Source organism: Sipha flava, unplaced genomic scaffold (genome assembly GCF_003268045.1).
Source record: "Sipha flava isolate LNK unplaced genomic scaffold, YSA_version1 128_pilon_pilon, whole genome shotgun sequence".
Classification (NCBI taxonomy): domain Eukaryota; kingdom Metazoa; phylum Arthropoda; class Insecta; order Hemiptera; family Aphididae; genus Sipha; species Sipha flava.
The window spans coordinates 142,435-158,477 of record NW_020271754.1 but is presented as its reverse complement, the minus strand read 5'-3'; the positions used below and the strand labels follow the sequence as shown (position 1 = coordinate 158,477).

General features: G+C 29.6%; 3 protein-coding genes across 6 annotated transcripts in view; all 3 read left to right on the top strand.

Annotated features, from left to right (window-relative positions):
* On the top strand, nt 1-632 carry LOC112694363 (GSK3B-interacting protein-like). The gene is made up of 2 exons (XM_025569806.1): nt 1-177; nt 268-632. Exon 2 carries the CDS (start codon nt 281-283, stop codon nt 617-619), a length of 339 nt encoding a protein of 112 aa, XP_025425591.1. The 5' UTR covers nt 1-177; nt 268-280; the 3' UTR covers nt 620-632.
* Nucleotides 620-6,968, top strand: LOC112694362 (phosphatidylinositol 4-phosphate 5-kinase type-1 alpha-like). Of its 3 annotated transcripts, XM_025569805.1 has the most exons (4): nt 620-704; nt 4,339-5,614; nt 5,677-5,930; nt 6,794-6,968. In XM_025569805.1, the coding sequence occupies exons 1-4, from the start codon at nt 644-646 to the stop codon at nt 6,880-6,882; spliced, it is 1,680 nt and encodes a 559-aa protein (XP_025425590.1). In that variant the 5' UTR covers nt 620-643; the 3' UTR covers nt 6,883-6,968. The 3 variants fall into 3 exon arrangements, with proteins under 3 accessions (XP_025425590.1, XP_025425588.1, XP_025425589.1); XM_025569803.1 differs by lacking the exon at nt 6,794-6,968 and having other exon boundaries at nt 5,677-6,525; XM_025569804.1 differs by lacking the exons at nt 620-704; nt 6,794-6,968 and adding an exon at nt 3,692-3,788 and having other exon boundaries at nt 5,677-6,525.
* Nucleotides 6,969-13,141: 6,173 nt separating this feature from the next.
* The window catches only part of LOC112694359 (pyrroline-5-carboxylate reductase 1, mitochondrial), a 6,133-nt gene continuing 3,231 nt past the window's right edge, over nt 13,142-16,043 (top strand). The window contains exons 1-3 of one of the 2 annotated variants that reach the window (XM_025569801.1): nt 13,142-13,421; nt 13,575-13,645; nt 13,735-13,818. In XM_025569801.1, coding sequence (XP_025425586.1) covers nt 13,352-13,421; nt 13,575-13,645; nt 13,735-13,818 — 225 coding nt within the window. In that variant the 5' untranslated portion in view covers nt 13,142-13,351. Of the gene's footprint in view, nt 13,422-13,574; nt 13,646-13,734; nt 13,915-16,043 lie in introns of both variants that reach the window. The other variant, XM_025569799.1, reaches the window with a different exon arrangement.

Genomic DNA, 16,043 nt, shown 5'->3' with positions numbered 1-16,043 from the left:
ACTTGCCCTATCACTATCCCCGCACCTAACCCATCAATGAAGAACAACCCATGTACATAATTCCTTTTTGTAATTTGAACACCAGATATGAACGTAGTTACTTGTTGTTCTTGTTCGTTTCGTCAGTAATATTATCCTTGGACCATTGATACTCTTAAACTTAAGATTTATTTTTAGGTTAGGCTTAACATTTTTCAACCTTGACTTAAACTGGTCCATCTTGAACAGTATTGCTTGAATATTAATAGTGTTTCATATACATTTCAGGTGAAACACTTACATGGAAAATACTCTTGATTGGTATGCTGAAGCAAAATCTGTGATACAGAGTGAGAGATCCTTATTAAAGCATATAGAAATATCATCCTTGATAGTATCCAATGGTGTATATTTGAATATCGAAACACTTGAAAATCAACGATTTTGTGTTCTCTTGAACCACCAGGGTTTTTGTGTTGTTTCTAAAGTTTTCGATCAAGATACTGGTTATTCTCAAACCTTTTACGAGACTAACTTTGCATTGTTTTCTAATATCAGCAAAGACTATTGTCGACGATTCAATGAGTTAGTAAATGCTAAGTTGAATGAGTTTGCTGGGATATGCGAAGATAAAAATTAATCTAAAAACAGCGTTTTAAACAAAATGGACACAAATGATATTAGGCCTGCTGTTGAAGACCAGGTTGATTCTACACTCGATAAGGGTAAGTCATATCTTGTAATATTTTACTTTAAAAGTTTAATGTATTATATAACATTAAAAAATATTAATATTTTATTATTAAAGAATATATTGTTGATGATATTATTTTAATATTTTCATTATAAAGATTATAAGAAATATTTGAATTTGTATTTCATTCTTTAATTTTTATATTGGTTTCCTTAATTATTAACAATTATTAAATTTTTTGCTATATTTAATTTACATTCTTGTGAAAATAAATACCTAAATATGGAAAGTGTTATACGTTATCTTGCTAGAGACATTGATATATACTAACTATTATGCCATGTATTATGATTTTTCAATGACACTTCTTAATTGTTATAATTTTATTTATTTACAAAAATAAAATATGCATGTAATGCCTTTTAAACAGTGTACTTGAATATCAAGGAGATATACCGCACTTTGTTAAATTGGATAAATATTATTTTGCTTCAACTTTTATTTTTAATTCATCTGATTATAATAAATTTGATTAATTTTAAAATATTTCCATAAATTATAAAATTAATAGAAATCAATATTAATTTATTAATAGGAATGTATTAATTTAAGAAAATATATGTTATATTTTCTTTTATTTTTAGAATATCTCTGAATATTTCTTATAAAACTTAAACCTAATATTGAATTTAAGACAATATTTTAAATTCTGAATGAAGCGAATGATTTCATTTTTGTTTTCGTCATCTTAAATACAATTTTCTTGAGTACTTTTTAATTTTGTGATTATATTGGTGAAAAATAAATTTATGCTAATACATTTTAAGTGATAACATTCTCTTTAATATGCCACTAATAAGATTAAAGCATTTAGCCTATTACATTTTTATTAATTGTATTTATATATATATATATATATATATATTTAAATCATTCATATGATTCACTTTAAACAATTAAGTCATGTTTGGTATACATCTATCTATAGAAAAGAGATTAACAATAATTAGTATGTTTTAAAAGTTATTTTTTATTATTATTTTTTTTTCAACTCATCCAAACCAGTGTATACTTATCTAGGTAAAAAACTAAGCTAAAATTAATAAATTTATCATGAAGGTATTTTTAATAATAATTCTGAAAAAAATAAGTAAAATGAACTACTTTGTGTTGGGTCAATCCTTGAATAAATAAATAGGCACATAGGACGTGCCAAGCTTTTTTTTTTTTTTTTTGGGGGGAGGTTAAATATTTTTCCTATCACCTATTTCAAATGTATTTATTTCACAAAATAATAATTTTGGTAATAATTAATTTTATAGTATTATTAAATTTAAATTATTTAAAAATATTAAACAATATATTTTTTATAAATTCGCTAAATCATTTCAGAGGGGGAGGGCTGAACACCCAAATCCCCCTAGGCATGCTCCTGTCACTGCTTATAAATATATTATTTTATATTAAATAAATTAATTTAGATAAACATATATGAATATTGCTATTCATTTTTAAATATAGTGTATAATATAATATTATATGATATATATTCCATTTTCAGGGCAAGCTAGTTATTTGATATAAAAAATAATATAAAACACATATTAAATATATTACATTGACATTACCTATAAACATGTGCTAATAGGCCTACTATTTAAATAGTTTGGTTTTATGTAGTAATTGGATGTGTTTTGATGTTTTCTTAAGTAAATATACATTATGAACATTATTATCAAATATTGTTTTTTTTTATATTTCTATATAGTTTCATTGATGTTATGTTTTAAGTTCACTATTACTCATTTAAACAAATATTTAATTTACTAAATTATTATATAGTATTATTAACCTTGGAATTTATAAATTTAAATACTAGATTCTCCATGAGTTATGTTTAATTTTAATTTCAAACTTCTTTTTATAAAATCAAAGTATAATATTTAAATGCATTATAATTAATTCTGAATACTGGAAATACATTCTTATTTAAACCTTATATAATATTAATAACTTTACTGATAAAAAATTGTATTCATATTTCAGTGACTTATAAACTTAGATATTTATTATAAGTCAGCCAATATTTCTTGAATTATAGCCTGGAAAAATATATTATAAAAATATATTAAATTGTTTTGTGTGTTTATTCTTTAACATTTATTATACGCAAATTAATGGTAGAAAATAGTCTTGCATATGTCGGTTTTCAAGGTTTAATAGGAGGGTAATAAAGTACAATGAAAGAACGCAAAACTGCCCATATATTAGCTCTTCTATTATTGTTAAAAATTATTAATCATTGCTTTGAATTATGTATTTGAAAGCTTGTATAAAACAGCATGGCTCGTAAAGAAAATTGAAGGGTATTTATTACACTTGGACGTTCGCATAACACCCATCTCTACGTCGTGTTTCGGCACTTTTCACACAGATCTTGAGTTTTGAATTATATAACTATTCTGGTTTAACAATTTTTATATTTTGAAATGTTCGTAACATTAATACTATTACTTTTTTGTCTTTTTTTGCGAATCGTTTATTTCTAAAATATATTTGATTTTTAATTTTCGGAAAAATAATAATATTGATGTCGGCAATTTTTAAAATGTATTTTTAAATTCATTGATAAATAATAGGTTATTCACATACATATTATAGTTAATATCTAACAAGAAAGGACGCTGAAATAGGTAATAACAAGAATGTTTTACTTAGAAAATACTCCTAAACTTTGCTTGAATTTTTATTCATACATTATTTTACCATTATTAAATATAATAGGTATAAACAATAGTGTAGTAACGACAACGAGACAAAACTGTAGTATTGATATGCTTTATTATCCTACTTATACCCATCATCTTATCTGCTTATTACATTATAAATGACAAGTAATTACTTTCAATTTTATCGAATTTAACATTGATAACTTACACACGTTGTTCTATCAAATTAAATATAATTCTGATTGATTTTCATGTGTACTCTTGTTAGTTAAATATTTTTAAGTTTTAACATTACAAGTTTTAAAATGTATTTAATACTGTTATTATTAACATGACTAATATCCTTAAGTGTCTCATTTTCTTTATAAGATGCACTAAATATTCGGGTAAGATTTAATATTCAAGTAGTTTAACATTTAGATTTTATATTATGATAACATGCAATGAATTTGTTTGACGTATATACACAATACATTTTGAACTAGAGTTAACTTATCAAGTTTTTGAAGATTAGGACGGTCTGAATTTTTAATGATGTATTTAATAGAATGCATATAGAATTTAATAAATTATTCAAATTATTAAATAGTTCATAAATTCGCATTTATTTCTAAAATATGTACAAAGCTTGTTGGAAGTTTGTCTATAAACAAGAGGAGTAAAATGGGTAGAGTTATTAGGCAAATTACAATAACAATTAAATTTACATTTGGTTGGGTCAATATTATTGGATTATATTATTTCTTTATTCCAGAAACCGTCCCTATTGAAAAAACTTTTTATTTTTAAATGGTTTTAAATAGTCACTGTTTAGAATAGAATGATATATTTTTAGTTTAGTATAATATATATTGGCTATTAGATAATTACTTTACTGTATTTTGTTAACTTTTTAGTAATGAACTAATGAATAATGTCTACATTTGATTGTTGTAGATGTTGCTACTGAAAAAGAAATCTCTATTGCAGAACAAGATGATCTTCAAGCCAAAGAGAAAGAAAAGAAGCTCGGTCATAGGCGAGTTGGAGTTGATGGAGAAATTACCTATAAAAAAATTCAAACTGGTCAAATTATGGGTTCCATACAACTGGGAATACAACATGCAGTAGGAGGCTTGGCCTCTAAACCTGAACGTGATTTACTTATGCAAGATTTTATGACTGTTGAAACAACTGTATTTCCAAGTGATGGAACTAATCACACTCCAGCTCACCATTATCCAGAGTTTATTTTCAAAACATATGCTCCAATTGCATTCCGTTATTTTAGAGATTTATTTGGTATTCAGCCAGATGATTATCTTATATCATTTTGTAATTCCCCCCTTCGTGAACTGTCAAATCCGGGCGCCAGTGGGTCAATATTTTATCTTACTCGGGATGATGAATTCATTATGAAAACTGTACAACATAAGGAAGGTGAATTCTTACAAAAACTCCTTCCTGGATACTACATGAATTTGAATCAGAATCCAAGAACTCTTTTGCCAAAATTTTTCGGTCTCTATTGTTATCAATGCAATTCAAAAAACATTAGATTAGTAGCTATGAACAATTTATTACCCTCTAATATAAAAATGCATCAAAAGTATGATCTGAAAGGTTCAACTTATAAAAGAAAAGCTTCTAAGGATGAAAGACAAAAATCTTCACCTACATTTAAAGATTTAGATTTCAAAGAACATCATCCAGATGGTATTTTTTTGGAGCCAGATACTCATTCAGCTCTTCTCAAGACTATGCAAAGAGATTGTAGAGTACTAGAAAGTTTTAAAATTATGGATTACAGTCTTTTAGTGGGTGTTCATAATGTAGATCTTGCTCAGAGAGAAAAAGAAGAAAGACGCGTGGCACGTTTACGTAAGGCTGTTGAAAATGATGCAGATACTTTATCGGAAACATCTACTTTAAGTAGAACAGCTGAAGCAAATCGACAGCGCTTAATGGCTCATTCAACTGCAATGGAAAGTATTCAAGCAGATACTGGAACTTCATCTGATGAAGATTGTGTTTCACCTAGAGGTGGCATACCTGCTAGAAGTGGAAGTGGTGATAGTTTGTTGTTATTTGTTGGTATCATAGATATACTTCAAAGCTATAGACTAAAAAAAAAACTAGAGCACACGTTCAAAGCTATTATACATGATGGTGATACTGTTTCAGTACACAGACCTGATTTTTATGCAACTAGATTTTTGGATTTTATGACCAAGTATTTTGAATTATTAAATAATTGTTTTTCCTATTTTAACATTTGTTTATTTTGTTGTTTAGGTCTGTGTTTAAAAAACTTTTGTGTCCCCTGAAACGATCGCCTTCTAAACGCCGTAGTATGTCAAGAACGCGTACACGAGATCAAACTGATCCAGAGGGCACATTTTCTACGTGTTCAACACCACCTCCAGCTTTTGAGGATGCTATTCGTCGTGATTTCGTCTACGATAAACGTTCTAGTATGACTCGCATACGTCGTCCTTCACCTGGTATGCGTACAGATGGTCCTTCAGGCTCTTCGCATACAGGCGAGAGTAAGTCGTCTACATTGAGTGTGGGATCGGGCAGCACCACATCTGGCATCGGGGGTTCAGCAGGCAGACATTCTGTGGAAGCCACATGGACAGAAGGCACACCTAGCTACACGGAGTCATCAAGCAGCGCTGACATGGCTTCAGACACCATACAAATGGCAGTTCTGGGGGGTGACCTTAAATCTTTAGAAATGACTCGTTTATAAGTTATAGAATGTTACTTATAGTCTAATCAGAACAGATTTTATTGGATTTAAAGTTAAAACATTTTAATTAATTAGGTTAAATTGAATTTGAGTAGTCAGCGTACCAAGATTTGATTAAATATTACTAGTATAGTATATCTTTTATATGGTTTTTATAGGATTTAAACAACTTTTAACTCTCTTTGTAGGTTGCACTTTGATAAATGCTTTATGAAAATTAGAACAGTATTAACTGCTCATTTGGTGTAAGCCATTTGAAAATGTCTGTGCAGATATAAACATCATTAATTTGATGAAAAACTTGCCTATTATGAACAAAGATCTGCTAAAATTATGATGTTCCGTTTGGACTGTCAAATCTGATTTATAATTATATATTTTTGTTTAATTTTTGTTTTTTTTAATGTTATTGCTGCTGAGCCCCTGTTGTTGGATCTCTTTATAATAAGGCCAAAAATAAAATATAATTATTAAAAAAAATGAAATGCTTGTGATTGTTTATATATAGCATTTTTAATAAACACCAGCACAACAAAGTTCTCTTATAAAATTTTAAAAACTGAAAAGAAAAAAAAAATTTGTTAAATTTTTATTAATTATTATTATTTATTTAACGATAAACTTAAATATTCTTTATATTAATATTGTTTATTATAGATGATACCACTTTAGTTGAGAACCGCTTGCTGCGGATGAAAAACAATGTGATGGCTCGTGTATTTAGGTTAAAGCAAACTGAAAAATAACCTAATCTAAGTTTAATTGATAAATCATTATAAACAAATGTTATTTATTACTATTATTACTACTACTACTACTACTACTACTACTACTATTATTATTATTATTATTATTATTATTATTATTATTGATTACATTTATGTAATAACATAAGTATACCAAAAAAAAAAAAAAAAACAATTTTCCATTGTGTTCGTATCAACCGCCTGATCGGGTTTAGTACTACAGTATTGATAATTTTAAAAATTTAGACTCGTGTATGATCTTTTGAGAATTAAATGTTTTAAAAAAATACATCTTTAATTTATAATTCCAGAATCTGCAAACAGTTTCCTAAGTAGTAAGATACTAGTGATTGATGAGAACATATTTTGATAATAATGTACTGATTTCTTGAGCTTTGATAATTTTTGATCTAATGTAATTAGTTGATTGTTATTATTTATTGTTTTATTGGTCATCAGAATGATGATGAAAGTCTGATGTTGATCTCTTGATAAAAAAATAATTTTCAGTATTGAACTATATTTTAGAACTGTATATATATATATATACTGTCATATTTAAAAAATTAATTGATTTTAATTATTACTTTTTTACATTTTATTTGTATTATTAATTGAAGACTAGTACAAGATTGTATAGTTTCTAAAAATATAATTATTCATATAATTGGTTCAGTCTTGTAAGTGGAATATAATATTTAATACTTTCAAGTTACACCTATATAATCGTAAAATTAAATATGTGGTACATCAAGTATACTCATTAAAAGGTAAGTATTATGTAAATTCAACAGTTGAAAGTAAAGTATGACATTTGAATTATATCGTCAACTGTTAAAATAGGATTTATTATAATATAAACTATGTATGAAAATTTGCTTATTTTAAATTAATTATTTATTGACAATGAAAATAATACTTTTTTATATAATTTTCATGTAATTTAGACTATAACAAATATTTGAATGATTTGGTATTTAATGAAAAACGTGTGCTTTTTATTATAACATATTTAGTGTTATGCATGTTATAATATAGGTTACATGTTTACTATGATGAGTACTTTATTTTATTTTGCTTCTGTCATTATAGCCATTATTTACTACATTAAGTTCAATATTTTAAACTAGGAATATTTCATTTATAACATTTAATCATATTTTTGATAAGCTGTAGTTAGTAGAAATATATGATTGACTGTTTTATTATTCAGGTTTAACTTAAGTTGTAAGGAATTATATAAGTTTCTTAAAAAATTCTTTTGAATTCCATATCTGGAATAAAACAAATCCAAGATTTTTGCGTAATCCGTCGATTATTATTTAATTATTCGTATGGCAAAACAGAAAACATCTAATAATATTTATGATAATTATAACCATTAATAAAATATAACATTAATAAGGCTATATCAGAAAGACAATAAGTATAATAATAAAAATATGCATTATAATAACAATGTATATGAATATATATTTTTGGCAGATGCCTATAATTTAATATCAAGATTTTGTATTCATTCAATAGTTTCTGGGAAAGCGTTAAACATATCTTCAGGTTCGCTGTTAAATTTTCTGATGGGACATTCAGTTACTATATGCGATATGGCCTGGTATGGGTTGCCGCATTTGAAGTTTGGGGTTGACACTGTGTTGTATTTGTGTATCAGGTATCCACATCTACTATGTCATGTGCGGATGCGATTTAGAGTAGTCCATTCTTTTCTGAGAAAATTGTGTCTAGGAGGCTTATCTGTAGGTTCTTTTAGGTAATTTTGTTCATCCAGTTTTGAAGTTGTTTATTCATATTTCCATATTGAAGTTCGTGTTGTAAAGTGTAATGGCGGATTTCCATGGTGGATTACGTGATTTAAGTCTTGGTGGGTTTTGAGGGGATTTCGCAAGTCTGTCAATTAAAACATATGGTAGGTATGTAATAATCATATTATCTTATAAAAAATTTTAGTATATGTACTGCTGAAGCAAGTACGAATATTGGTAGTGCTCTGAAAGTGATTGAAAATATATAATACTTTATTAATAATTTACCGTTTGTAGATAAGTTATGGAGGCGTTCAAGAACAATAGGTACCTACAATTAATAAGAACTAAAACACCAAAGTTTTAGTTACAAATCTACGAAATAGCATAAATGTGATATTGATTAGTCCAACTTATGAGGTGATAACACTTAATCACTTTTAATTTTAAATTAGTCCAATCAAAATGAATACTAGATTTTTAAAATTGTTTAATATCTATGGGTAGGAATGTCTAATATTTTACTTTTCAGTGTCTTGTTGTTTTAGACATAGACATATTAAGACGCCTAAATGTCTTAATATGTCTATGGTTTTAGGGCTAGTTGTGCCTATCAACGTACCTACGTATTTTACTTATTTGTATACACCAATCACAGAATAATGTGTTCAAAATGTGCAATTTGGTCAATATTACGATATATATAGGGCTACAATAATTTAAATTTCAGCCCCCTGAGCTCACTGAACTACTTACTAAAGTTTGATATTTTATATTTTAATTAACTTTTCGTTGCAAAAATAATAATTTAATTAATACTTGGTTTTCGAACAAGTTATACCTAAATAATGTAACGAATGATGTTTTTTTCACATCGCGTTTCACGCGGGCAAACACAAGGACGTAGGTAGGTTATAGGCACGTGCGTTGAGAAAACACGTGTGTAATAATATTTTAATAACCTGACGAGTTTCGAACATTAAACCGAAGTTTGTTTCCAAATCATATCAAAATAAAAAAATCAGATTGCAATTTAGAAAAATACTGTACTATAGACATATACATAGCTATATCACAATAAATATTTGATTTTAAGTCTGAACCCGCTGGCTCGTACTCCGATTCCTTTATTGCTTGTACAGTATGGGTAATCATTAACTTAAAATATTAATATATTACTCAGCTGAAATTTTAATGTGAGTATATAATATATTATCTATTTTAATATAATATGACATTAACAGTAAAATTTAATTTTCGTTAAAAATCGTATTACCTGCATTGAAATTCAGGTCATTTTTGTTGTTTGATAGTCATATCGTATTCGTAGGTAGTATTTATTTATTTATAAGTATGTAATTAACTTAAAGAACTTTGTTCGTATTCATGCAAATGAGACCAAAGGCCGGTTAGTGTAGGTAGTAGGAAATATACAGCCGACTGATCATAAACAAGATAAGAATAATTGTAGGCACCGATTACTTATAGTTTTATTTTTACTTAAGTATAGTTATTACTCATTGGCGTATTTTCAAATTGTGGGGGGAGGGGGCTTACAATTTTTCTAAGAAATATATGATTTTAATATATTTTAAAAATACATATAAGTTATAAATTAATAATTATATTTTTCTATTATTATTTATTATAAATACAAATGAAGAATTATTTACAACCACATGATATAAATTAATGTTCTCTTTTTCTGTACTTTCGTAGAACGTCATTTGTGATTTTTGAACTTTTTTTCTTCTGGGGGTTGAACCAGGGAACCTTCCGCCTCTCCCAAATATACGCCATTGGTCTTATTGGTTTAGACTGAAGGAGATATAGAAATGAAGTAAATATGATTCGTTACAATAGATATCTACTTTTCTTATAGTTTAAATGTTTAATAATTTATATCAATTAATAACGTACCCGTGCTGTTCTTATAATTAATTTGTAATTTACTAAGTAGAAATGTGCCCACGTAATGACATAAAATACAATTATAGTTGCATACTTGATTGATATTCAAACAAATTACTCTTAATTGTTCTAACTGTTTTATTTATTTTTTTATTAAAAAAAAAAAAATAAATGTACTCTATTTTATTCCTTGATAAAACAAACTTGAAAATGTATATTATATTTTCAACAGTACAAAATAAAATTTTCGTGAACCCAATATATGCCTTAATGGCTACAATCCAAACTGAAAGCATTAATGTTAATATATGTATCTTTTAATAATTGTTGAATAAAATAAAATTTAAAAAAAAAAATCAAATAAAAAAAAACATGTCCTGTTTTAATTTACGAGTATTTCCTATTTTGTACATATTTATGGCATTGACGTAGGCACAATTAGATAGAGGTTTGGGGGAGGATTAGCACACTAAAATATTTATTTATTCTCCTCATAATAAGTACAGATATAAATGAAAAAATATGTCATTTATTAAAGTGATACTAAAAAAAAAAAAATCAACACCCAACAAATAAAATCTTAGTTGCATCTACGGAGAACGATAACCATTATAATATTCAATACTTAGTTAAATAAATTGTTTTTACTAATTTCACTTGGCTGATGATAATTATTAGTCATTGAGTTATAAATAAAAACAACAATAGAGATTAAAATAATAATGTTTATTAAACTTCATCACGTGATATTTTTGTTATATTTTTTTTAATTTAGTAATAGTATACAATTTTTTTAATAATTCCTTGGTCTATTGAGTATTTTTCAGTGTTAGAAAATTCGTATTGTTCTTTTAGAAGATAAAAAACTACCGACGAAAAATTAAAAGAAATATTTTAAAACTATTTAAGAATAATGTTATTTTTGTTTGGTAACAAACGTTTTATAATATTGAATGTATTATTAGTATATGGTTTCGGTAAGTCTTCCTAATGAGGGAAAATGCATGAAATTGTATCTGTATAAAATAATTTTTCAGTACTAACACTAGATTCAATGGTAATTAGCTCAGCATTGTAAAATTAATATTATCAATTTTAATTATATTTTGAGTAAAGCTTTTGGAAATTCTGTTTTCATACGATTTAAAAATTTATTTTAATACAATATTCAAAAGTTTTGGCAAAAGAACTTTATTTTGGAATTAGTATATTTTTATTACTTACGATTCATTATTCATACAATAAATTCAATTGTTTGGTTTTATAATAATTATTGAAATATGACGTATACGAAACGGTATATCAGCTCTTGGATCATAAGACTTGATCACAAATCCTATCCAAAAACAGGAAAAATAATCTAGAATAATACTTTTTACCTTTTTTACCTACAGAAAAAAGTAAACAGTTTTCTAAAATATTCATTAAAGCGCTCAATATTTTTTGTTTTTTCTTATATTAGATATATTTATAAGTTCTTCAAACGTTTTTATTGTTTGTAGAATAAAGATCAGCGAATGATCATTGTTGCTATAGAGGCTTCAACTAATAAAAATACTTAGGTACTAATAATTGTGATTGCTGTACCTATAGTAATATTATATTAATTTTAAGTTATTAAAATTTAACAACGGTTTTGAGTTTAAAAAAAATAATAATACTTAATAATACTTAAATTTCTAATTATCTAGTAATGTATTGTTTTATCTATTAACTGACACAGTAATAAATTAATTTATAATATTAATATAGATAAATTCGGTTATTCAATTTTTTTTTTTTTTTTGTAGAAATCCATTATAGTCAATTTATTATTATTGTTATTATTGTTTAAAGAATTAATTAACCAATAACAGTAACTATATTAACGATGATAATAACAATAGATGTGTACATTAGGATTTACTTATGTTATATTTTAATTGTTATTGATTACAATGGTACTCCGATTGCGCCGCAGAAGTACGTACATAAACTCTTCGTGAAATGATAATTACGTTTCGACACGGTGTTATTGGTTAAGCTCTATCGCGACGCGAAAAATGTTGATAAACAGCGAACCAGCCTACCTACTCCGTGTTTCAGTTACGTTCGCGATGTTCACGTGCCGCATAAAACTCGGCGCACGCGGTGCACGGTCGCGATTGAGTTTAAATTTTTCCAACCGAAAACGCTTGTGATTTTTCTCCCGATGTCCGACATGCGTAAGGCGCGCTGGTGGCAATAGGGCGCGAACACACGATGTCGTACGATCAAAAGGGACTCGCGTACGCGGAACGACGAACGTGCAAGAAAGACACGTAGGCCAACGGTCGTTTTGCATTCGTTCAGCAGCCAAACAACAACAACACTCGACCGTTTACACTTCGTTATCGTACGGCACAGCAGTTGTTTATCTGAACGTACGTGCTCTGTTGCACAATCGTCGAACGCATAGTGTACACACTTGTTACGTACTCTCGTGTCCGCGCGTAATCCGTCCCGGCGCGCGTTCTTATCGGAGCGCTTTTTGGGCGGCAGGTGGGCAAAACGACCCGTAGACCATCGACGGTCCGATAGCGCTGATCAAAGGTTAATAGAATTAGTTTCTCATACTGCAACGCACTACCGGTGTTCTCGTTGCACGTACCGGTTAATCGCAGTCGCAGCGGTTGTACCCGCAGCAGTCCGCGTACGTCCCGACCGCATTTCCGTTCTCAGGACCGTCGTCGTGAACGCGTGCACGCGGTGACTTCCTTCGGCTGCTCGCACAGCTCCCGTCTGGTGGGCGACAGTGACACGCGCCTGTTGCCGGAAACATGTTGAAAATCGGATTCTTAGGCGCCGGCAAAATGGCCCAGGCGTTGGCCAAAGGATTTCTAACGGCCGGTGAGTCGAAACGGAGAGAGAGACGGAGAGATAGATAGAGAGAGAGAGAGAGAGATCGATAGTGGGAAACGCGATTCGCTAATTTTGTTCTTTTTTTTCTTATTTTCTTTTTTTTTTTTTTTTTTTTTTTCCATTCGCTTCTCTCGGACACAGGTCTCACCAAAGGTGAACACATCACGGCCAGCTGCGTGCCGCAAGACGTGCAGTGCGTGGAAGCGTTCAAGGCGAGTCGGGACGGGATCCACGGGCCCGGGAGCGCGGAACAGCCGTGAACCGTTTTTATTTATTGTTCTTTGCGCACGTTTGTTCTCAGGAGCTCGGGTCCACGGTGACGTTCGACAACCGAGTGGTGGCCGAGAACTCGGACGTGCTGCTGTTGGCCGTCAAACCGTCGGTGGTCAAACCGGTGCTGGAGTTCGTCCGGCCGAAGATCACGTCCAACCATCTGTTGCTGTCCGTGGCCATGGGCATCACCGTTGACCAGTTGGAAAAGGTAAGGCGCGCGACCGCGTTAGGGTTTAGGGCGAAAAACGTCGGGCCGAGCAAACGCGTGCGATCGGTCTGCGTTTCGGTACGGACGTGACGTGGCCGCGCGGAGGGGACCGCGACAGCGTTTCGTCGACGTTTTCCACGTCAATTGACGGCGTGCACGCGTCCGGCGGTCGTTGGTCTGAACGCTGCGCAGACCCAACGGAACTCTGTTCCCGTGGGCGCGCGCGAACGGCAGCAGCGAGAGCCTAACGAGATCGAAACGAGCTTGTTGCTGCCGATCCGTGACGGTTGCGAGCGGACGAATAACGACCGGTGAACAACACCCGAAAGTCAAAAGTATAAACGTTTGACCCAACCGTTTATCGAACAGTAACAACCTGACGCCAAAAAAAAATTAAATTAAATTAAATTACACGAAAAAACGATAAAAACAGAACTGTTTGGACGAGAAAACGTTTTTCCGTAATCCGACGCGTTAAGGCTTATTAATCATCATTATATCGCAGCGGGTCAGTTTCAGTTTCAACTGTTTTCCGTTTACGATTTAATTAATGTTCGTGTAATGTACACCATAATTAATTGCAATGCTTTGATTAGAAACAATATTTGGTATACGTTTCGTTCTTGGCGGTGTTGATGAACTAAACTGATTGACGTCAGTAATGATATCGGTAGACCGCAGGTAAAATTGATAACATTAATCGAAAGGGTCAACAAATATCAGGAAAACACCCTTTTATAGATTTAACGATATAATTAAAACCGTAATTGATGCATTTGAAAAAACATACGGTACAATACGAGTAAGTTTAATGGATGGTTAACATTAGATAGTTCGGTTGAAGTTCGAACAAACATAATAACATTCATATGTTAGGCACAAGTAAAAAAATTAAAAATTTGTTCGCGATTAATATTCTTAAAATAATTTATCATTTTTAAAGTATCTAAATAAAACAACACAGCAGTAAACTTTTTTTTAAAAATAATACTTTTACCTATTCAATGAAATAATTATAACTATTATTACCACGACCACGTTTCATCATAAATAATCAAAATTTTTTATTCTTTAAATAATTCGCATTTAATTGATATTATTCCTTGTATTGTAAGAATACAATGTAACAGTTGTGTGATTTAATTTATTCGTAATTTATTAATATAGAAGGTAAAAAAAATGTTTTTCAGAAGCGTTTTAATGACATTTCAATTACGAAATAGACGATAAATATTTGAATAGAAAACGAATTCGTTTAAAATTAGATACTTTAAGCTATTAAGGTAGAAATTATAATCAACAAGGATTCAATTGAGTCGTGTAAACGGAACGTTTTTAGTGCAATAAATTATTATAATTTCCCATACTTATTATTTCTTATTTATTTATATATTTACCAGCTTGTTCCTAGTTATAATGAGACGGCTCATTTTCCATACTTCTATTGAATAAAAAAATAAACACAACGTCGGATAAAATTACCGTTTAAGCTTAACTTACTCGGACCACATTATAACGACGCTACGACCTAAAACGGTGGTCGATCGTAGTCGATACATTAATAGCATATAAAATAATATGATAAATGCAATTGTACATAGACTTTCTGCCGTCACGTCCAACAGCAGGTACGATTTGTCAACGGATCACCCACATAATTGTGGTCGTCTGTGGTTGAACGTTGCGCACGTGATGTGACTCGCCCCAGTCACTCTCTGACCACTCGCCACCAACATGATAATCATGATTATTAAAATATACTGTCGTTATTATTGTATAAAAGTAACAATTATGCTTCCTCTTCTAAATCGATTTTTACTCTAAATAAAATTTGTAAAAAAATAAACATAATATAAATATAAATATGGAATGTTCCATATTTGTAGTTGTGGTGTGGTTCTATTGTCGTCGGTTCGTGCTTCTAACGACTGCTCAAAACTGGTTGATTACTAAATGATATCGACCACCGTTACGTGGTCGTAGCGGAGTTGCAATGTGGTCCGAGCGAGTTAAGCTTTCAATTGCCTACACTCGAGGATTAATTATTTTTAAATCTAAATGATTGTACTAATAGTAAATGATAATAATAATAATAATAATAATAATAATAATAATAATAATAATAATAA